The sequence below is a fragment of the Mesoplodon mirus genome (assembly GCF_964341445.2).
Source record: "Mesoplodon mirus genome assembly, chromosome: 7".
NCBI classification, from domain to species: Eukaryota; Metazoa; Chordata; class Mammalia; order Artiodactyla; family Ziphiidae; genus Mesoplodon; species Mesoplodon mirus.
The window spans coordinates 51,866,701-51,890,703 of record NC_138983.1 but is presented as its reverse complement, the minus strand read 5'-3'; the positions used below and the strand labels follow the sequence as shown (position 1 = coordinate 51,890,703).

Genomic DNA, 24,003 nt, shown 5'->3' with positions numbered 1-24,003 from the left:
TGTGCACTCCCCATGGCTACTGTCTATGGCTTGTGAGAAGACCCCTCCTTTCATCGGGAAATCCCACGTGGTCGGGAGCAAAGACTACCACGTCTGAGGTGAGAAGACCCGGATTGAATTCCAGCCCTGCCATCAGTTAGCGCTGTGACTACGGGCGTGTCGCTGCCCTTTCCTGGGCCTCAGGTTCTTTGTGAGATGGAAGTATTTACTTATCTCACCTGGTTAGGTTTTCTCGGGAAGAACTGATGTCACCCTTAAGTCAGCAGTTCACTTCCTAGCCTCGATCTGCACAGGCATATGTTTACTTTATGAAGGAGGGAGGCACGTTTATGAGAGCCACAAACATGAACACACACACACACACACACACACAAACACAGGACTGAGACTGTGGAAGGCAGCGTATGGAGGTCTACAACAGACTCACACTTCAGAAATGGATGGCAGAGGAAATGAAAGGGGAGGAGAAAGAGCTCAGGCTACGGAGTCAGAAAGGCTGGGCTCCAACCTGGCTCTGCCGTCTACCAGCCATGGGACCTTGGGCAAGTCATTTGACTCCCTGAGTCTCAGTTTCCTCAACTATAAAATGGAGATGATTACCCTCCCCTGCTGGGGTTTGAAGCTAAATGACACCAGGCTTTTAGCACAGAGGCTTGCATACAGTAAATGCTCAATACACGCACTTCTCTTCCCCTCGCTGAGCAGGACCCTAATTCGTCTGTCTTCTCCCTTTAGGTTAGTGACTGTTGCCGAAGGCGTCCTGGCTTGGGGGTGGGGGGTCACAGGGCCGCTCAGGAGGCTCCCTCTGCTCCCTGGATGCCCTCGTGGCCCTGCCTGCTGGCCTCTATCTCACAGCGAGGTGCCGAGCTGCTTGCCCGCAGGTCTTACCTTCCTCGCAGTTCTCGCCCTTGTAGCCGGGGTTGCAGATGCAGGTGCCCATGATGCAGGTGCCGTGGTTACTGCAGGCCACGTCGATGCACTGGTTGGTGGGCACGTCGCACTCGGCGCCCTTCCAGCCGCTGTGGCACAGGCACCTGCCCTTCATGTACTGGCCGTTCCCACTGCAGAGCACGGGGCAGGAGGCTGCAGAGACAGCGCGGGAAGCCTGGCATGAGTCCACGCCCCACGTACCCCATCTGGCCTCGGTCCCTTTCTCTCCTGGGCTTCAGCTGCTTTGCCACAATTCCCATGTGTGTCCATCTGTTGGCTTCTCTTGCTTTATTTCATTCCAGTTAAAACACATCAGGAATTGTAGGTGAAGGTGTACAGTGCAGGGCCTGGCGCAGTTGGTGCCCACTGAACGTGGCTTCCCCCCCGTCCCCCTCATATTACTGGTGCTGCACGGTGGTCACCATCATCCTCAGATAGGAGGCTTCAGTCTGGTCCTTGGGCTCACTGGAAAAGACAGCTGGGCCTCCTGCCCTCCCCGCATCCCTCCTCCAGCACTCTCCTCCTAGTAGCGCCGCATTTTGCTTCCCCATTCCTCGCGTGCAGGACCACTTACTCTCATCTTTAACCCAGCCAATCTCAGCTTTCCTTGCCTTTCAGGTCTCCACTCAAGCCCCACACGCTGCTGCCCCCATAAGAGAATAGCTGAGCCCAACTTGGCTCTTTAAAGTATTATCTTTCCATTTTGCCACTTAGCGTAAAGGGTTTTGTGATCATCTGTATGAAGGAAACTATATAAAAATAAATTACATTGCACTGTGCTGTAAGTACCTATCAGCCTTACTGAGATACATAAGGCTGCTTTATACATGACTCTTAACTTTAAGTGCATATGGGATGAGACACTAATTCTTGTTGGAAGGCATGACTCTTCTCTCTGCACCACCTTCCCCCTGCTCCCACCCGGCTTTTTCCCTTTTTAAAACACTCAGCAGGTAATCACTGTGCTTCCTCAAGGCCGCTGGCTCTGCCGTCTCACGCTGAGTCTATTTCACGTTAGGAAGAATAAGCAGAATCCCCATAGCAGCACCACGGCATGGTGTTTGGAGGGCGCTGTTTCCTCGGCCTGGAAAACCATCTCTGCCTTCCACCAATGAACGATTCAAGTATCTCGACTTAGTTCCAGTGTCACCTCACCTGGGGAGACTTTACTGGTCCTCATTCCATCCAAGCAAAGACCCTTTCATGCTGATAGACGTTCCCCGCGTCTAACCTTGCTCTAGGTGTACTTCACTTATCACTGACTGCTTTGTCATCGTCTATTTCCCTGTCTGTCTCCCAGACTGAGAGGTCCTGGGCTTGGGTCTTGCTCAGTGTTGTAACCTCAGTGTCCAGCACAGGACCAAGCCCTAAAGGGCACTAAGCAAATGCCTGTTGGATGAGGGAAGAGGTGCAGAAACCAAAGGAAAGGGCCATTTTAGTTTCCCCAAGAGGAGTGCCCAATTCTCGGGAGTACAGATCTGCTTTGGCATTTTCCTTGTTAATTCTTCCAGGACAGAAATGAAGGCCAAACGCACAGGCAGATCACAGGCAGCCTTTAAACTCTCCCTGTCGTGGTGATCATTAGCATCGTACGCGCCCGCACAGGAGGCCACGTTAGTGTCCTGCGTGGAGAAGGGCAGCCTCACCTCCCAGTCCCTCCCCTTGGTGGCCTCAGCCAAGACTCTGCCTGCACTGTTACACAGTAGCAACTGGAGCAGCAACTCAGGCCCTTCCACGACGTCAGAGACAAACCACGCTCGCTGAAGACAAACGTCAAAGATGCTTGGCAAAGGCTGATCAGTCCCCCAAGGGGAAATCTACTTTTTAAAAGAACCCCCATGGCCACTTCTCTTGTTCCCACAATGGACATGGGGTTCCCCGTGGCTGCCTTTCCTTCCTGACCTCCCCAGTCATGCACCCATGGATAACACGTCTGGGTCAGCCAGGGCTCTGCCAGCGGACCTCCCTCTCAGGGCTTCGGAGGACTGGCTCTTGGGAGCCCTTCTCACAGGAGGCAGGAGCTGGCCTGGATTTCTGCGCTTGCCCGGAGAAGTGGGACCTCAACTGCCCACGGGGCCGCAGGGTGGACCTTGTAAGCCCACAAGCGGGGTTCTCACCTCGACCGCAGTCAGGGCCCAGGAAGCCCAGAAAGCAATGGCAGGTCCCAGAGATGCAGTCGCCATTGCCGTAGCAGTTGCTGGGGCAGTTATCCACAGATTCTGTGGGAGAAAAGAGAAACAAGAGTTGCAGACGGAAGCTTCTTTACCCAAACAGAGGGCCTGGGAATCCAGCCTCAGGTTAACTAGGACCCACACATTTGAGTGCTTCTGGCCCAGTCAGGGAAAGGAATCAATAAAGTTAAAAATGATATACTGACTCTTACTGAGGTACATCTCAACTGATGTTAAGAGACGTGTTTGGGAAAATGTGTGCCTAAACCAATTTTTTATAAATCAACTTTGTATCTACAAATGCAGTAGAAATTTTTCGGCTACAAACATTGGGAGAAAATAGTTTAACCCATTAGTGGTTATCTTTGGAGGCTGGGTTATGGGGTGATTCTTGTGGTCTTCTTTTTTTTTTTTTTTTTTTTGTGGTACATGGGCCTCTCACTGTTGTGGCCTCTCCCGTTGCGGAGCACAGGCTCCGGACACGCAGGCTCATTGGCCATGGCTCACAGGCCCAGCTGCTCCGCGGCATGTGGGATCTTCCTGGACGGGGGCATGAACCTGTGTCCCCTGCGTCGGCAGGCGGACTCTCAACTGCTGCGCCACCAGGGAAGCCCTCTTGTGGTCTTCTTGACACTCTTCTATGTTTTACATTTTTCTCATAATGGGCTGATGCTCCATGAATTTATTTTTTCATAAAGCTACTGGGGATTTGCAAATCTGTCTCTTCTCACTTCTGATTCTCCATCTATCAGTCCAGGCCCCAGCATCTCTCACCGGGGCTCACACAACGGCCTCATGGCCGGCCTCTCAGAGTCCTCTCCCCCTCTCCCCCTGATTCATTCACCACCCAGCAGCTTGAGCCATCTCCCTGAAACAATCTGATCCTGTCATTCTCTTCCTTAAAACCCTTCAATGGCCTCCCATTGGCTGAAATGAAAAAATCCAAGCTCTTTCAAAATGCGTCAGAGTTTTCCTTCACATTCCCTTTGCTGTACCTGCATCCCCAGCGTCAGTAATCAGTGTCCACCTTCTGCAGGGATGCTACTTTCTCTAATTCTTCCTAATATTGTACATTCAGTATCGTCTATGTGACATGCCAAGGAAATATAGGATTCATTTCAGAAAGACTTTAGTAAAAACTTAATCAATGTTTTGTAGCTCCAGTTAGTAAACCTGTTATCCAGGAAGTCTTTATTTGGAACAGCTCATTTCTCAATAATGCTGGACATGGAATAAAGGAAGAAGCCACTACATCTTGAATGCCTTCTTTGTTCCATGTATTTCCACAAAGGTTATTTCAGTTCACTGTCACGAAACCGTCAAGCATGTATCAATATTCCTATTTTACAAACAACAAAGAAACGACAAAATGAGGAGGCTGATAGAGAGATGAAGTGACTTGCTGAAGGCCCTGGAGATACTAAGTCATGGACGCCACATCTGAACCCAGGCCTTTGGACTCCAACCCTGGTCTTCTTCAATGATGCTATGCTACCTGGGCCTTAAAGAAACTTACTCTTCAGCAGAAGCCAGGGATGAACAAGGCAGATGTGTAGGCCAGTGAGGCCAGTCCTGAAGACAGCAAAGGACCAGTTGGAAGGTAGCAAATTCTAGGACTTTCAGAGCTTGAAGGGATTGAAGAGACCACCTAGTCTAATAATCTCATTTAATAGAGAAGGAAACTGAGACCCATAGGGAGGGCAGTGACTCACCCAAGGTCTCCGAGAGAGTCAGCAGAGTCAAGTGAAAGCAGAGAAAAGGTTAGTGCGGTGGGGCAGAGGTAAAGATTCAACCTGTTGTCTTAGCTCCCAAGTGTTAATTCATGAAGCCAAGACTAAGACCTCTGTTAAATGAGATGTCACCATATGAGACATGAGTCTTACCTACAGGAAAGTTGTGGCTTAACTGGGAGACTGGGATAACAGCTGTCACCCAGGCAGCAGCACGGGGTGTGGTAAGGAGACCTGGTTCTGGGGCCCATTCTTCTAGAATCATGCTGGGTGACCTAAAGCAACTTCCTTCCCCTCTCTGGGTCTCACCTTCCTCATATGTGAAATGAAGGTGATAGCACAGATGATTCCCAGGACTGCTTCCTATTCTAAAATTCTATGAGCATCTTGCACAAAAGGTGTCCTGACAGGGCATCAAGCCTTAAATCCAGGAAACCACTTAGGGGCAATGCAATGGTGGCTGATATGGGGTAAAACTAGCAGAGGGAAGGCTTCTTGGAGGAGGTGAGCTTGAAAAATGGCTTGAGTATGGATAGATGGGGGAAAGGTGGGGGCATGTTGAGGTGCTCACAGCATGGTGCATTTCCCAAAAAGGTCTTTTCCCAGTTGTCTGCCCTTATCAACTTGGAAAAGACTGAAAACATTTAGGAAAAGGGCTCAAATGTATGCTTCCTTTTGTGAGCGGGTGGAAAATTCCCCTCGCTCGCTGTTCCCCTGCTAACCTGAGCAGCATACGACACTAACAGAGAGTTAAGAACAAGAGGGCCTAGTTAGCCTGTGTTCTCATTTCAGGGAGTCTGACGCTGTCTGGGACCTGGCAGAGCGAGGCTCACGAGCCAGGGCCCTGAGCATCTCTGCTCTCCATTGGCTTTGCCTGGGAGAATCCATAGGCCTTTAAGTCCCTAAAGCCTCTATGTTAGGAGTGGCTTACGAAACACTGTTTATAGAGAATAACTTCGGACGTTTCCTTTTGAATATTCTTTTAAAAATAAGAATTCTGAGTAAAGTTTAAGGCAAGATTATTTTCTCTTTAGGCTACTGGCTAATGGTACAAATGGAGGGTGGGTTCTACCTGCAGTCTTGCAGAAGGAGTGCAGGACAGAGAGGCAGAAGGCCTGCTTCCAGCTCTTGTTCTGCTACTGAAGGGCTCTGGGACCTTGGCCACAGCACTCGATCTTCCTGCACCTGCTTCCTCAAATGTCACCTCCTCTGACAAGACTTCCTCATTTCTTAAACAGGCTAAGATACTCCTGGGACTTTTTCCATCACCCATATTAAAGCACCAGATAGGCAACATTGTTGACTGTTTGAGGACAGGACATCCTTGAGGACAGAAACCGAGTATACTCACTTACCCATTTGCCCCGGTATCCAAAGAAGGGTCTCAGTAAATGTTTGCTGCTGTCCCTGGAAGAATTTGGCTAGATGTTCTCAGAGATCCCTCCCAGACCTAAAATACTATGGTCTAGGCCTTCTCAAACCCAGTGGTATAAAATATATCTCCTCATACAAGTACCATAATTTCCAGCTGTGCTTTTTTTTTTTTTTTTTTTTTTGCTGTACGCAGGCCTCTCACTGTTGTGGCCTCTCCCGTTGCGGAGCACAGGCTCCGGACGCACAGGCTCAGCGGCCATGGCTCACGGGCCTAGCCGCTCCGCGGCATGTGGGATCTTCCCAGACCGGGGCACGAACCCGTATCCCCTGCATCATCAGGCGGACTCTCAACCACTGCGCCACCAGGGAAGCCCCCAGCTGTGCTTTTAATAGGATCAGTTGCAGATAACTGTCACACACTTTCTAGATTTTGATTTATGAAGTCTGTAAGACACAAACCTGTTAATTCAAAAAGTCTTCCTAGTGAAAAAGTAAGGCAAGTATATTTTCTGTGACTGAGTATCATGTTGGTTGCTGAATCTGACAGAATAGAAGCCTGTTTGCTACAAAACTTGCCCCAGGCTGCTGGTGTCAGAAGGCAGAAGTTTTAGGAGATATGGAATAATTTTACGACAGCAACATGGAAGTAGAGACATTTGGAGAATATTTCTTTTTTGATGAAATGTTTTTGTATATAGTTTTTCTTCCACTTGGAAGGATTTCAACTACTTGGGGTCCACTTGGAATCCTACAAATAATGAGTCTCCACTGACCAGATATCTCTATGCTAAATGCTAGTACAGAAGTGACACTCACTAGCTTGGGAGAAGTGTGAACTTTATTGCATAAACCTGTTATGTTTTCAATTAGTGTCTGGTGAGTTTCTTCCCCCTACAGTTCCTTCCTGCTTTGCTCATGTTCACACTGCAGCTGCCTTCATGTAGTACAAGGTGTACCTTAGATCTGCTCAGATCTGAATGAAAAATTCAGCTGCCTGTAAATAACTGATTTTCATAACTGGGTGCATGGTATGGTAGAAAACAGGGGCCTTTCCCCCCCAGCTTTTGCTTTTCTATCACAACAGTGTGTTCTGCTAGGAAATGTGATTTTCAGGAACTTGTTTTTTCTTCCATCAATATTGGAATGCAGAATTTAAATGTTTCCTGAGCTCATTCTCTGGACATGTGTTCTGAGTGGGCGTGTTCTCTGGATGTTGACCAAAACATTGCTCGAAATACAAAGGGGCATCTGCAGAAGGAAGAAAAGACAACAATGGTCCTTCCTGGAGAAAACATGGGAGACGGGAAACTATAGAGGCCTTTGGTGAAACCACAGCAGTGCCTCATTTTGTCTGCTCACCACGCTTTTCCAGAGACAAATCATTAGCAACGCCACGTCAAGGTGAAAGATGATCACAGTTGGTAAGTATGTCCTCCTGAGTCTAGGGCTGATGCCTGGGAAAGCCTGCCTTCATTTGCCACCTTCTGCTTTTCTTATTTGAAATCCCGGAGCCTCGTTTTTGCAGGAAACAAGGAGAGACCACAGAGGGAAATCCTGCCTGGAGGAGGACTACTGGGCAGCGTAATTGTCTACTGGACTCCAGTTTCACAGGGGCAGTTATACAAGAAGGGGAGAGGAGGCTTTTCTCCTTTATTAGTTCACTGTGGTGTGGACACACCTGCTTCATGCCCTGCTCTGAGCAGGCAAACCTTTGCAGTGATTGAGCCTGAGGTTGAATTCCAGCACCAAAGACAGAAGGAACCAGTTGTGAGTGAGGTGAGAGCCCACTAGCCATCCTTGTCTCTCTTTTCTGCTCCCCCAGCACCTCCTCCATGTATCACTCGCCTGTGATGTGTCCTAGCTAATAAAAGCCTGCGCTTGCTACCTACAGCTCCTTCCTCTGCTTCTCTTGTCTCTCCTTAAGCTTTAAAAGTGGATGTTGGCAACTCTTTGGAGGTACTTGTTTAAAGAGCCAAGGTCTACCTGTTGCCCAAGAGAGATGCACTCTTTGATGCCCCCTTTTGGCTTTTCTTTAGGAGGATGGATGCTAATGCTTCAGGCAAGAAGGAAGGAACATGGACTCCAGAACAGCCAGTTGGATGATTGGATACATCGTCTTGTCTACAGCTGGTGAAATTTATACCCTAGGTTACATCTATTACATCCCCTTTGATCCTAAAGCAGGGGCTGCATTTGTTGTTGACAACCAAAAGAAGAGAGAGAAACAAACTAGACAGCACAGCTGGGTGTTAATTCCACGGTTACTCTAACAGAGACCCTTTCATTCCCTCAAATGGAACTGTGAAAGGTCTATCATGTATTCTAATGCATTCCTTATAATTACGAGAATTAGGTACTTTTGCCACCATTTCAGTCTCAGATGGAGACTGAGAGCTGAAGTCAGTTTCTCAAGGTCACACAGCTATAAGGGTGAATCTGGTAGGTGAACCAAGTTCTATCTGAAGCCAAAGTTTGTGGTATATGGCCTGGACCAAAATATGGGATCCAGTCCCATACTAGCTATGAGCCCTATGGACAAGGCATCTCTAAACATCAGTTTCTTCATCTGTGAAATGGGGTTAATAATAGCACCCACCTCAGAGGGTTATTCTGAAGGCAAATAGCGCTACACTGTGCATGTAAAGAGGTTTGCCCAGGACTTGGCAGAGTTGGTATTTTGGTTTTAAGGAAGGTCACACATGCTTTCCGTTTGTGAACCAAAACAACACACTAACTTGGTCTAATGAATCCAAACAAGGCAATATGGGTTATTGGGGGTAAACACACATACACACATGAAACACACAGAAACTCTCCACAGTAAAAACAGGAAAGAAAACAAGCAATGTGCTGAATGTGATGAAGGCAGGGTATTTGGGTAAATTTCCTCCTGAGGAAAAGCACTGTCAAAGCAAATTAAACCTGTTGTCTCCCAGAAGCCCAAACACAGGCCAGCTCATGCCAACATCTGAATGAACTTTTCCCCCCGTGCACTCCAGATTGGCACTGGGCAGGTGCAGGTGCTGGAAAGCTGTTCTATGGCCTATGAGGCGTCAGTCTGTAGGTGCCCCAGCTTTCTTTGCAGGTGATGGAATTCAAAGGCCTTCAGTCTGCAACAGTCTAGGTCAATGCAATGACAAAAATCTGACAAAGCCTCTGACAGCCTGGGCTTGAAGATAGTTCTGCACTGGCATTTGAACCGGGAGATCTCTTTTCAGTCCTACCCAGAAGTCTACCAACCACCATTAAGAGCAGCTCCAAGGAGGGATCTAAGAAAAGGATTGTTCCCTTGATTATATTTAGTCTTGGTTCTTTGTTAATTATTTCTTTGGGGGCAAACCAAATTTCACCAATGAGACTGTGAGCTCCTTGAAGACATGCATTATGTCTGGTTCTCCAAAGAGGCTGGTGAGTGTGACACGCAAAGTAATGTTTGTTGTATTGAGAAGCTGAGCAGGAGTGCAAGGGGGAAATGCAGGAAAGGGGTCAGGGTCATGGGCATGGCACAACAGTCAGACTCAAGAGAACAGCTGGTGGCCAACAAAGCTGTTGTTTCCTTGTCCTATATTTTTAGATGTGCAATGTCTAGAAGAATGCAGGGAGTGACAGGAAGTTCAACTTTGCATTGCACTCTCAGACCGTATTTGGAGCTCAGCTGTTCATATCTGGGAGGCACATTTAAGAGCCCAATAAGATAAACTGGAGCATGTTCATTGAAGAGCAACCGGATGGTTAAGAGAACTTGAAATCACATTGCAAATACAGAATTCTTGAGAGAATTGTGAATTTAGCTTACTAAGGGAGTATGAACCCTGCTTAAAAATAACTAAAGGGCTATTATGGGAAATAAGGATTAGACTTTTGTTTTGTGGCCCTAATAACTTGACTTAGGTCCAATGAGCAAGGACTATAGTCCTTGGGCAATGGAGTTGGTTTGAAAGAATTTTGTAAGAGAAGAATACCACTTACTATGTTGGGTTATCTTCTGTTGATGTGTATGTATCTATCTAAATATTGTAAACTTCATGAGGGAAGGAAATGTGTTATTCATCTCTGAATCTCTAGTAAACAGTCATCCTTGACTCAAAGCAGGTCTTAAATGAATGTTAGTTGAATGGCCAAATGAACAGGCTATGTGAGCTATAAGGTCATATATTTTCAGTCACTGATGTACTGCAGGAGAGGGCAAATTAATGACTGGGATATTGTAGGGAGATTAAAGATAGACAGTATAGCATCTTCCAAATCTGAAATCTCAAGTGCTATGAGTCACAGTGTAAGGGAACATGCCTGGATTGGATCAAGAAACTTGGGTTCTTTACTTACAAAACAGAAATAGACTCATACGTGGAAGCAACCTAAATGTCCATTGACAGAGGAATGGATAAAGATGTGGTATATATATACAATGGAATATTACTCAGCCATAAAAAAGAATGAAATAATGCCATTTGCAGCAACATGCATGGACCTAGAGCTTGTCATAGTGAGTGAAGTCAGACAGTGAGAAAGACAAATATAATATAATATGATATTGCTTACATGTGGAATCTAAAAAATTGGTACAAATGAACTTATTTACAAAACAGAAATGGTCACAGATGTAGAAAACAAACTTATGGTTACCAGGGGGGAAAGGGAGGAGGAATAAATTGGGAGATTGGGATTGACATATACACACTATTATATATAGAATAGATAAGTAATAAGGACCTACTGTATAGCACAGGGAACTCTTCTCTGTAATACTCTGTAATGACCTATATGGGAAAAGAATCTAAAAAAGAGTAGATATATGTATATGTACAACTGATTCACTTTGCTGTACAGCAGAAGCTAACACAACATTGTAAATCAACTATACTCCAATAAAAATTTTTTAAAAAAGAAATAGACTCACAGACATAGAAAACAAATTACTGGTTACCAAAGGGGAAGGGGGAGGAGGGATAAATTACAAGTTTGAGATTAGCAGATACAAACTACTATATATAAAATAGATAAACAATAAGGACCTACTGTATAGCACAGAGAACTACATTCAGTATCTTGTAATAACCTATAATGGAAAATAATCTGAAGAATATATATACATGTATATACACACACATATATAACTGAATCGCTTTGCTGTACACTTGAAACTAACACAACACTGTAAATCAACTATACTTCAGTAATAAAAAAAGAATAAGAAACTTGGGTTCTCATCCTACTCCTGCGACTACCTTCTGAGGTAACCTTAGCCATGTCCCCTTTTTCTCTCAGGAACTTTCTTTTCATCTACAAAATTCATTAAATTTATTCAGCAAACATTTATTGAGCATTTCCTCTGGCTCAGGAAGTTTTCCGGTGCAGTGGATGACTTGGATAATCTTTCAGGTCTACGATCCTGTGATCTAATGAATCAGATAAAACTGTCACTACTTAGAAAACTATACTAACATGAGAAAGATGAGAAAATAAGTCATCATGATGTTTATGGCCTGAGGGAGAGAAAGGAAGTTTGCTTCTTTAAGGGCAGACTCCAACTTTTTAACCCTCTCTCTGTGTCCTCAGATAACTGGCCTCACATTATAATCTACTGTGTGAGAGGGGCCTCCAGCAAGTCACTGAGGCCAAGGGCACAGGGATGGGAATACAGAGCAGGTGCCTCACTGGCTGCTTCTGGCTAAGAGCTCCTACCTCTCTCCCCGGGGCTGTTGGCAGCAGCTTTCACAGATGCCGGAGTCTCCACAGTTGGCTCTGCTGCCTTTCCCAGAGAACTCTGCACATGCGTAGTCTGCGGCCATGCTCCGTGAGCATATGCCAGGGAGGCCACTGAGACACACAGCAAGTGGTGATGAGACTGCCCAGTGCCATGCTGTTCAAGAGCATAAGGGCCTTCCAAGGAGACGTACATGCTCTCATGCTTGGATACACTTTTCCTTCCTTTATAGATGTATCCTTCCTTCACCCACAGCTCCTTCTGAGGAGCGATGCTCTGCCCACAGTTCCTGCCTAAGCAGTAGGCACAGGTAGACCAGATGACCGGCCACAGCTGATTGGACTGGGACTCAAGGAGAGTCATTTCATAGGCTGCCCAGCGCTCTATGACGTGGCCTGGTGCACAGAGGCTCTGGGCCAATCAGAGTCCTACTCTAGTATTTGAAATCAAATGTGCCCAGGGAATGCGACAGCCGGTCAAAAGAGTGGAAGCCAAGAGACATGATGGAAAGAGAGGGGCTGGGGAGGTTCTTCTGGCCAGGTAGAAGCCCACGTTCAGAGGATGCAGTCCTGAGTGAGCAGAGGAAGCCGGCCTATTGGCTGGGAGAGGTAAATGGAGTGGGAGCTCAGAGAGAGGCATGAGGTCACACAGCCCATGAGAAGAAGAGAATGACGGGGACTGGGGAGCAGACTGGGCTCCCAGAGGCTTCTCAGTGCGTATTTTAGTCCCAAGCCCTGTGAACCTTTTTGAAACTACTTCACCACCACACCTGCCTTTCCTTGAGGTGGGCTGAGTGTGTTTTCGCTTCTGGCAACTGAAAGTACCCTGACACATCCATTTGCCTGGAACCTTATCAGCTCTACCTGATAGTTACCAGGCTTTGATGATAACTGGTAAGTGCAGGACATGACATTTTTAAAGCATTTCTGCGTACAGTTGCATACAGTTTTATTTGATCCTTACAATAGCTCTGTATGCAGGAAGGGAAGGTGCTCTTTATTATTCCCCATTTTATAGATGGGAACACGAAGGCACAGAGAACTCGCTCAAGTTCATGCAGCTAACACGTGACAGGCCTAGTATTAAAATCTATATTTCTCCTCCCACCTAACTGAGGGATCCCTTGACTACACCACAACTGCCAGTCCAAAAAGAAAACATGCTGATCCCACTCCTTTTGCCTCAAGTCACAGAGTGAGGAAGACACAAGGATCCTGCCAGGGCCAGGAAATTCCAAATGGTACCTAATTTGGTTTTGTTAATTGAAATTCTGGTTTTAAAACATACGTGCCAGCATTCAAATATCAAAATGTGGCTCTTGCCCCTCACATTGTATCCTACTTGGGCAATAATATTGTTCCATCATTTGTTCACTGATAATTCATTCAAACAAGTCTCTGTTAGTTCCACTGTGCTGATGCCATCAGGAGGACCCGAAGTGTGGTCCTTGTTCTCAAGGAGCAGTAGAAAGGCTCCAAGGGAGCCTTTGGAGTCAGGCAGGTCTGGGACTAAATGTCAACTCTGTTACTTCTAAGGGTGAGACTTAGAGAAAGTCACTATCTGAGTCACAGTTTACTCATCTGTGGAATGAAAAAATCGTTTGTCTTACACACTTGTACAGATTAAATAAAAACACTGTGTGTGTGTGTGTGTGTGTATAAACACACACACCTGGTATATGATAGGTGCTCAGGAAATGTTTGCTTGCTCCTGTCCCTAGCATAGTTTTTTCCAAACTTTATCCTGTGTCAGTCCCCTGAGAGGCTTGTTAAAACATGGATTGCTGGGCCCTACCCCCAGAGTTTCTGATTTAATAGGTCTGGGTCCCAGGTGATGTTCATGCCCTTGGTCTGGGTACCACCTTGAGAACCACTGGTCTGGAAGAAAGGCTGAGATTTTTGCACACAGGTTTATAAAAACAAGCCAGAGGGGACTGAAAGATCTAAATTATGCAAGAATGCAAAAGAATTCATGGACCACTTCCAAAGAGAAGGGTTTGATCCTCCAGGAGGGAGTGTTTGAATAGCTCTTAAAGAATTGGCAGCTTTTTGAAATGCAAAGCAGTCCTGGGCAAGATGGGGGTCGGGTGAGAGCCTGATCCAGAGTAATCATCTTTGCTGCTTCCACCAAGTGACCTGCTGATATTATGCCAACTTCACGTCAAGTCTGTCTTTGGAACAAATTATTTAAGAAATCAATTTTGGGGTTTTTTTGGTGTTTTTTTTTTTTTTCTTCTTCAGTTTTTTAAAAGCTCAACTTGGCTGCTGGCTAGAAAGTTCCATCTAATGAGCATCACTTTGTGTTGAATTATTCTGTGATGACAGACAATGGAGGAACAGAAAAAGGTTCTGAGGAGGTGGGGGCGGGGGACTGCTAATTATTCTCCAATCTTTTATCCAGGCTTGTCACCAAGCTTGACGCTGCTTGCAAAGCACATAGAAAACCAACCCCTCAATCCCCCTTGCATGTCATGTCTGAAAATGCACAGAAGGATGATGTAAAGATGACCTAGACACCTGCAGATTAAAAAGGCCCATGGTGGCCTGGCCTTGGCTTGGAACATGGCAATGTCTGGTCGGCATCACCTCTGGCCTGAACCACTGCATCAGCCCTCCAAGCGGACTTCTGTTTCCAGCCTCGTCCCTGTCAGTCTGTCCTGCACCTGGAGGCCAGAGCTGTCATCCTGAAATTGAGTCTCTTCGGGCCACCGACAAGGCCGCTGTTTCTTAGCATCTAGAGTTGATATCACAAACCGGAGGCCTAAGGACACTTTTGTTTGCAAAGTGTTTTAAAAAATTTGAATTAGTTGCCAGAATTTTTCAAAAAGGAGAGTTCATAGAAAAATCTGAATGGTGGCTTTTCTTGAAAAATCGGAAGATCCAGCATGGCAGCAATCTCTTCTCATTTAGGAGAGGCCCAGATACCGTGGTTGTCTACAGCCCCAACCTGCAGCTTCCCACATTGCTGCCACCTGCCTGGGTCCCGGAGGCATCTGAACGTAGGACGCCAGCCCCGAGCAGCGCTTCCAGACGTCACTTATTTGGGTGCTGCCTGTACGTTGTTGCCATAGCCACACACCATCTGTCCTCTTAGTCACTTAGTATTTTTAGACTCATTTATTTTCTTAAATTTATTTTGAAAAGAAATTCAAAATAATAGTTTGATATACCTAATTATATATTTTTTAGTTTTCTAAAATAAAAACCCAATTTTTGAAGTACAGTCTGTCTATGCATAATATAAAATAATCTCAAGAACTATAAGAAACACTGGAGGGGAGAAAGCCCACATTTCGGAACCAGGAGGTGAATGCTCCAATTCCCTTTCCAAGCTAACTTCTGTGCCACAGGGGTCCTCCTCATGTCCTCTCTGTGTTGCTGCCAAATTGCTCCCCCTGCCCGGCTCCTGAACCCATCCACCCTTTTCAGCCTCCCTGACTGTGCCCACGCTGATGACTTCACCTGTAAAGCCTTCCCCTCAGCCCCTTCCCCTAGTCCAAGTCCTACCTAACCTTCAAGGCCCAATTTAAATACCTCCTCTTTCACGAAGCCTCCCCAGATTCCTCTTAGCAAGACAGACCTCACAGTCTCTCATCTGAATCTAAACAGCAATTTATTTCTATCCTTCGCTTATCACCTACTGCTGTCTACCTTGCAGTCTAGTTATTTATGAGCACGGCTCCTTTTCTCTAGTAGGTGGCAAACTCCTTGAGAGGAAGGGATCCGTTTCCCATCCCCTTCCTTGTCCATGTCTCCCCAGTGGCTGGCACACCGCCTTGTCTAGAGTGGCTGTTCACTCAACGCTTGCTAAGTATCAGATGACAAAGGGCCATGTGTGGCTGACTTCATGTCCTCTGGTGTGTCCAGCCTCAGACTCTAAGGCTGGGCTCCTTCTGTGGGGCCTGGACTGTCTATTTCCTTGCTGATTTCTTCTTTTTAAAAAATTTATTTTCTAACTTCGTTTTTATAAATTTTCTTTCCAGATCTGTGGCTTCACTTTCATATCTCTTCCTCTGGGCCTGTTTCATTCAGCCAGACACAATATTGGGCTCTCTACTCGCCAAACAGCACTAACCACATGTTTTGGGAACATGTAGTAATAAAACTTTGCAGGGCCCCCATTCTTCTCTCCAGCAAGAGCTGTTAAGATGGCGTCTGTGAATTATGTGCTTGAATTACTTCCACCTGGACATAACACAATAAAATGATTAACAAGATGGATATATTCTCAGACTCTGGTGGACTTTACTTTACAATACTTATAATGCATGTTGGTCAGTCGTGCGATGACTGGGACAGTACTTCTTTCTTATTTATCTAGTGGGTAACACTCAATGTAATAACTTGGGTCTATATCTTTGGGCCAGAGGCCAAGTTGGACTTCTGCTTGACACCAAAACCTATTAGAGATCATGGTAATGTAATTATATGTTCAAGTTAAACATTTTATAGCTGCTCTAGCCACCGGGACATTATCACTCCCCCAGCCTGTAGGCAGAAACTGCTCAATGGCAAAAGTGAAAGCTACATATCTTGCAAGGAATTGAGAAATAGTTGCTGTTGTGAAAAGTTTATGGAACCTTCCGGCCACCTCTGATTCTCTGGCAGAAGCAAGACTTTAAGCCACCAATATACTAGGTTATAACATAAATGTTAGCCCGTCTGGGCCTGACGTGGAGGGGAAGTCTCCCAAGTTCCCTAACCAATGAAACGCTGGCCAGGCCCTGTGCCAGGCTGTCCTCATGCCGGAGCACTAGACCACAACCCCTGTGGCTGGCCAGCCTTCCTCCCAGGTCCTGGGTTCCTTGCACTTGTCTACTGGGCTGGAGTGTGAGCACACCAGGTGTGGTCAGCTGGGTCCTGCCTCCCGGGCTGAGTCTCCAGGCCTTCCGTTCCTCAGAGCTGTATGTCAGCTCTGGCATAATTCGGCTTCACTTGTCTGGAGCTCCCTGACCCATGACTGAGCATGGGCCGTGCAATCAGAACCTGGGTGTGACTTCCAGTTCTGACCCTCACCAGCTGGGCAACCCTGGGAAAACCATTTAGGGTCTCTGAAGCCTGGTTTTCTTACTCACCTATCTCATAGCGGGGTTGGGGGTAAATGAGATAATGCATGTAAAGCAATTAGTGGGGCTTATGGTAAATGTCTCATCAGTGGTAGAGGTAAAACGAAACCAAGTCAAAACACATCAAACAAAGTAAACCCACTTTTGGCTAGGCCAAATCAGAGGCTGTGTAGTGTAACAGAACGAGCAGACTTTAGAGTGAGACCCCTGGCGTTCCCATCCCACTCCACCACCTCCTATGTGACCATAAGCAAGTCAGTTCACCTCTCTGTGCCCCAGTTTCCTTTTCTGAAAAGGAGGTACAGGTGTTATAGTAAAACAACTGTAGGTGTTACAGTATTAACATCTGAACCCCTATGGATGGGGGCTATGGACCCTTCTAGGGGGTTAGTATTTCTTGGCTGCCCCCCAGCTGCCCTCAGCTCACTCCTCCTTCATCAGGGCCTCCTGGCATGTTGCACCTGAAGGTGTGTGTACTTTATGACAACAGGACAGAGGGAGCCCGAGAGCCTGGGAAAGCAGCAACCAATGCTCCAACACCATCTCCACACAGGACTGGCTTATGTTATCAGGGCCCAGCTGAGTCCATGTAGATTATGTTTCTTCCACCTGCATGACACACTACAACATATGGGATGTGTCCACACGGAGGTACCAGGGTGCTGAATTCTCTCTTCCTTTCAGCTCAATCCTCTAAGGTATGGACGAACATTCCACAGACATCACCCCTCCTTTCTGTGAAAGATGAGTTGTAAGGGACTGGCCTTTCCTAGAAACCCCCGGGGACATTTCCCATGAACCCCTTTCACTGGCCAATCCCTCGCTTCTTCCCTCTGTTACCTCTCACCCTGAGGACCTTGCCTGCAGCCACAACAGAGGAGACCAGTTCTGCGGGCTGGGACTGATCCATCGCTATAACCACAGTGTGGGCCCAGCAGCCAAGACAGAGCATGTGGGGACACACACACACACACACACACACACACACACACACACACACACACACTCTCTCTCTCTCTCTCTCTCTCTCTTCTCTCTTCTCTCTCTTCTCTCTCTCTCTCTCTCTCTCTCTCTCTCTCTCTCTCTCTCTCTCTCTCTCTCTCTCTCTCTCTCTCTCTCTCTCTCTCTCTCTCTCTCTCTGTTAGCCTGAAGGTGATGAGGGCTGATGCTGAGCTTGCTGGGTCTGGAGGCTTCCAAAGGATATAGTAGAAGCAGCCAAAACAGATCATCAGCTACCCAGGGAGCAGACTCCCCTGCTGAACCTTCTGCCTCCCCTTGGGGTTGGGGTAAAAGGCCCCTTGACTCTGAGCCCGGCGCCTGTAGAGGCCGTATCTCTGGCTTCATTAGCCTTAGTGGCTGCAGAGCCTCCTGTCACTCGGCTCTCCACTCCTGCCGGCTGGCCAGCGTTCCAGAGGATGTGGGGGCATGTCCTCTCCAAAGCAGTCTGGTCTGAGGGGACGGCTGCTCTGGTCATCTGACGGTTTGGAAGGTCGAGGGGGAGCATCTTTTTTTTTTTTTTTTTTCCCCCTGCGGTACGCGGGCCCCTCACTGCTGTGGCCTCTCCCACTGCGGAGCACAGGCTCCAGACGCGCAGGCTCAGCGGCCATGGCTCACGGGCCCAGCCACTCCGCGGCACGTGGGATCTTCCCGGACCGGGGCATGAACCCGTGTCCCCTGCATCGGCAGGCGGACTCTCAACCAGTGCACCACCAGGGAAGCCCGGGGTAGCATCTTTAATTCATGATGGCTTAGTGTAACCCCTCTTCCCTCCCAGACCCTGGGGAAATCCCAACCTTCACACTCAGCTGCCGGGACAGCAAATGAAGAGAAAGACACTGGGCAGAGAACACTCTCAAAAGCATCCTCTGAGAGTCAAAGACGGCTTTGGCCTCTCACTCTTCCATCTAAGCTTCTTAGATTTCTAGTGCAGATACAGGTTTTTAATAATAAAGAAGTAAATTCAGATACTCAATAAGGTAACAATAATACTAACAATACCCCTCACCACCATCCTCTGTTGAGTTCTACTGTGTGTTAGGTACTGCGATAAGCATGCTAACCTCATATATTATCTCATTTAACTCTCACCCCAGCACGGACATCGGTATCATTATCCCTGTTTTTCAGATGAAGAAATGGAGGCTTAGAGAGTTGAGATGCCTTGCCCAAGACTGCAGAGCCCAAAACTGTTAGGTCTCCCAAACAACTAGTTACTGAAAACCTACTAGGTGCCAGGTACCAGATTAACTGGTTCAATGGTTCCCTTCTCTGCATCCCCCCTTCCCACGCTGCTCAAGCTATGGTACGGCTCAGGTGAAACTTCACTGCAGTTAGCTGCCTCCACGCCCGCCTCCGCCAGTGCAATTACAGCTTGGAGGGCCGAGGTGGGGTCTAAGCCCCTCTGTAGCTCCAGGACCCAGTTCATGGCCTGGTGAATGGTTAGGTGAGATCGAATGAAGGCACAACCTCTGTCCTCACTGTCTGATCCAGGTGACAAGAAGATGGGTCACCATGCAGTAAGTTCCTGCAATGGATAAATGTGTAAAACCCAGGGGAGAAAGCAACACCTCAGGGACCTCCACGAAGGCACCGTAGCTCAGCACTGGGGGCTGGGCAGAGAGTCTGCAGGTAGAGAAGGGTCCTGGGGTTACTTAGAAAGAGAGGAACATGTTCAAAGGCAGGTATTCTCAGAATCAGGTGGAGCAGCAGGGCTGGAATTTAGGATAAGCAGTGGAATTGAGGCTGTGAAGGGCAGTCAGCTGAGGGATGCCAGTCATGGGGACCAAAGAGATGCCCCCCAGTCCACGCTGCAGGCCCAAAGGAGCTTTACTTTAGGCAAATCAAAGGGCCCACTGTTCCTCTCTGAACAGCTTTTTGAGACTGACAACAACCAGGCCGCCTGGAACTACAGGTCTAGGCCTAGGGCTCTGAATTGTCCCAGAACATGTCTTCATTCAGACACTCAGCCAGTCAACATGCCTCTGCTTTGGGATTCAGCCTCCAAGTACAAATTAAAGAATATGAGAGCCCACTGCGTGTCAGGAGAGTGCGGGTACACAGAATCTCATTTGATTCTTCCAAGCTCAGGGAGGAGAATTCCCTTTCTCAAGGTCTCCCAGCTGAGTGGCTACAGAATGCACATGGGAACCCCACTCTTCTCACTCCAGACACACTGCCATCTCCTACACTTCCAGTAGCTTCTCACCCTGGATTTTGGTTCCCTGGCTCCTCCCTCCCTATCCAAGTCCTCCTATGCCTTCTTGGTCCACCCTAGCCAATAGTGACCCTCATTGCTGACCTTCTCAAAATTCCCTTGACAATTCGCCTTGCCCTAGACAGTAACCCCCATCTCTTGTCTTCAGTGCTATCAGGGTTAAGTCTTCTTAAAGGCCAAGGACCCCAGACTGCACTGCCTTTGTCTCCCCCAGGAAGCAGTACAGTGCTTTGCTAAAAATAATGCAACCAATATATATATTTTAAATTGATTTGCTTTTTATCAGAATTGGTAGAGTTGGACATAAAAAGGTGAAACCTAAAGTTGGACAACTGTGTGACTTTTGTGAGAACAATAAAGATGAAAGCAGAACGTGGAACAATAATAACATTAACTACTGTGCACTTCTGGGGGGTCCGCTCTGCATGCGGTAACTCCTCTACCCCCAATAACAAAGTCTGGGCCGGTTATTACTCTCATTTCCCAGTTTGTTGTCTTGACCACATTTCCCTAAGGCTGCAGAGCTAATAAGAGGAGATGCAGGAATTTGAACCCAGTGTCAGGCTCCAGAGCTTATCTTCCCAACCATCACACTGTGTGGAAAGGTTGCTAGATTGTCTACACATTTCAACCACCACAGCATCCTTAACTTGGATTCCTCTGGATAATGAAGGCCTAGAAAGAAGAGACTCTCTTACTGGAAGGAAATAAATGCACACTTATTTGGATATAATCCTGGAGGTAGATTCTCATCCAGGTAGAGCTTCCTGTCAAATAAGCCATCCAAGTGGACCGGGCTGAGTGAGGAGATGTAGCAGGAACCCAGCTGGTCTCGCTGACGTTTCTATGGCTGCTTCACCAATTCTTTCTACCTTAAACTCTGTAGCATTTAATTTTTTTCTAAATCAACGTAATGCATGTACATAGTTTAAAAAGTCAAACAATATTATAAAGCTTACAATGAAAACGAGAAGACCTCTGGCCAACTCACACCTCTCCATGCCACCTCCCAGACAACTGCTCTCAACTCCTTTGGCTATTTCTTCTAGAATTTACTCCAATATTTCTAAGTGCTGTGCTTATACAGCTATTTTTAACTTATATCTAATGTCATCTACTGCTACTGTTATCTGCTACTTCTGTCCACTACAATCAACGCAAAAGCATCATTTCTTGCTTCTTTAATGTCCTGTGCTCCTATTAATGACTCTACTCATATGAGGCAAGGAACTAAAATCCCTCTGAAATAGAATGTTCTGCATGGTCAAGCACACCAGACAATCTGTCAGGTCCACTGTTTTCTTTCTGCCTGGAGATCTCCCTCGTGGAGCCCTCTGCCCTGCTGTGGTCTGGTCTGTTTGTGTTCTAGGCCGGCTACATACCCATCAATCTGGGACATCTCTCTCATTCACTGAACCCCTTACTTCCTGGGCCCCCCTTCTTGGTTTACTTTATTGTTTTGGTGGAGTGCATTTTCTAGAAGCTTCCTGAGAAAAGGTGGGCGGGAGGTATGATTTTAGGACTGTGCATGGCTGTAAATATCTTTATCCTACCCCAACACCTGGTTGGTGTTTTGACTGACTATGTGAGATGAGGGAGGAAACCTAAGGGTCTAGCTGCTTCTGCTCAAGTAGCTGCTTCTTGTCCTCTGTAGTGCCTGGTGCCTCATCCTGAGGTTTTCTGGGGCCCTCACTGACATCTCAGTCAGCAGATGCCCAGTATTCAGCCTTCCCCACGCTGCTAACTCAACCCGCTTTCTGCCATCTCTTGATGGCTACTGTCTCTTCTTTTTTTTTTTTTGTCCTTGGGGGCTTGTTCCTTGTTTCTTTGTTTGAAGCCACTGCTCTCACCATGGTGGGACTCCAGGAGGGAGGTAAGTGTAACACTCAACCACAAGTTCCTCTGAGCCGCAGGTAACGATTTTCTAAGTCCCTCTTTCTTGAAGCTCTCTCTTCCCACAGCTTTGGAAGCAGCACACGTTCTGATATTTCTGCCACTGTAGTCACTCATCCCCACTCTCCTGTTCTGGTTCTTCCTCCAACTGTTCAATGCTGGTGGTCCTTGGGCATCTGTCTTAAATCCTCCTCCCTTCTTATCACTTGCCACTCACTTCACTCTCCCTATTCAATTTTTTGAGGTCTCAGCTTAGATGTCATGTACTCAGAATGAGCCTTTCCTGGCCCTATCCCCGTTAGGTTGGCTCCCCTTGGTAAGTGCTTCCCATGACCTCACCTTTTTCCTTCACAACTTTTCATGTCCCATTACTGATCAATGTCCTCCTCCCTGCTGTCTGAGATATCCACCAGGGCAGCTCCCTGTCTGCTGTGTTCACAGCTGTCACCACTGCCCAAGCAGAGTGCACGGCATATCGAAGGTACCATAGAAACACACTGGATGAACAACACATGCTTGCCAAGATAAATGGATGAATGGATCAACCAATCAACCAGGAGAAGTGGATTCAAACCCAGCCTTGTCCATAAACATGCTGTGTGCCCTTGGACCAATAAAAGAGTCTTCAGAAAATAGTCTTAATTTCTGAACCTCAGCTGCTGCTTCTATTAACAGGGACAATAATCCGAGTGCCGTCCTACCTCACTGGGTTGTAAAGATCAAAATAAGAATGGAAAAACTGTATGTCATTGTGCTGAGTAAGCTAAAAGTCCTGTACGACATAAGGAATTATTACTGTCATGGTAAACTCTGCTACACAGAAAATTCTTGTCTGCTTTGGGTGTGGAGGATGCAGGAAACAGAATGGCGGGCCCAGGTTTCAAATCTCAGGATTCTTTAGAATATACTTTCTTTCTTGAAGTAAACCCCACTTAGCCCTCTCCGGATCCTCTAACACTAGACATGCAGGACGGAGGGATCACCTGGGGTCTTGTCTTTCACCTCAAGCAAAGCTGAAAGCATGGTGTGCTTTCATGGTTAATGTTTTTAACTTAACGTATTCTTTAAAAAGCAGAAACAGAAAACGATGAAAATATTTACACATACACAGGTGTGTAACAGAGACCCAAAGACACACACCTGTGTCCTAGGACCTGCAGCACTTAGAAATCACACTGGCCCCAGATTTGGTTCAACTCAGGTCCTTTTCTGGTGCTCTAGATTTGCCCATTTTATCACTTGTACCAACCAGGGAGAGAAGGAAACTTTTAGAAAATGCCAGGTCTTAGAGGCTATAAGGCAGACAAAGGTCTCCTCTTTCCCAGGCCCCATTGGTTAGTGCTTTGAAACACAGCATTGGGTTCAGTTTAAAAGTGCATCAGACTCCAATGGCCGGCCTGACAAACACCCTGATGGACACTCTCTAAATGTCACTTTGGTTCCACACCAGGAAGTGGGAAGGTGGAAACAGCAGTGGTCTCAGAGTTGAAAATCTGAGTTCAAGTTCAAATTCTGCTTCTAAACTGTAGGATTAGGCAAACTGCATTGTTACTAATTGACGTGTTCGTACTGTAAACATAACTTCTGTGTCCTGCTTCTGGGGCTGAAAATTACGAGCACTTCTCCATGTTTCATACTCTTGATAATGATAATTTTTAATGGCTAACAATATTCATTAAGTGAATATTATGTAATTTGCTTATACGCTTTCTTATTATTAGACACTGGATTTTTTTCCAAATTTTCACAATTGTAAGCAATGCTGAAATAAGCAAGCAGCTTTTTCTAGGTATTGATTTATTTCTTTAAGAAAGACTCTCAAAAGTTGAAAATATGACCATTTTTAGGATTTAATGCAAAATGCCAATAAGCTTTTCCAAAGGGCTGTATTGATTTACAATGCACCTAGAAATATATGT

General features: G+C 46.7%; 1 protein-coding gene across 4 annotated transcripts in view; it reads right to left on the bottom strand.

The window, feature by feature from the left end:
* TENM4 (teneurin transmembrane protein 4) overlaps positions 1–24,003 on the bottom strand; it is a gene marked incomplete at its 5' end in the record, with an annotated part of 390,801 nt that overhangs the window by 147,588 nt on the left and 219,210 nt on the right. For all 4 annotated transcript variants that reach the window (XM_082628863.1, XM_082628861.1, XM_082628860.1 and 1 more), the window contains 2 exons: positions 889–1,083; positions 3,048–3,149. In XM_082628863.1, the coding sequence (XP_082484989.1) occupies positions 889–1,083; positions 3,048–3,149 (297 nt within the window). The remainder of the gene's footprint in view (positions 1–888; positions 1,084–3,047; positions 3,150–24,003) is intronic.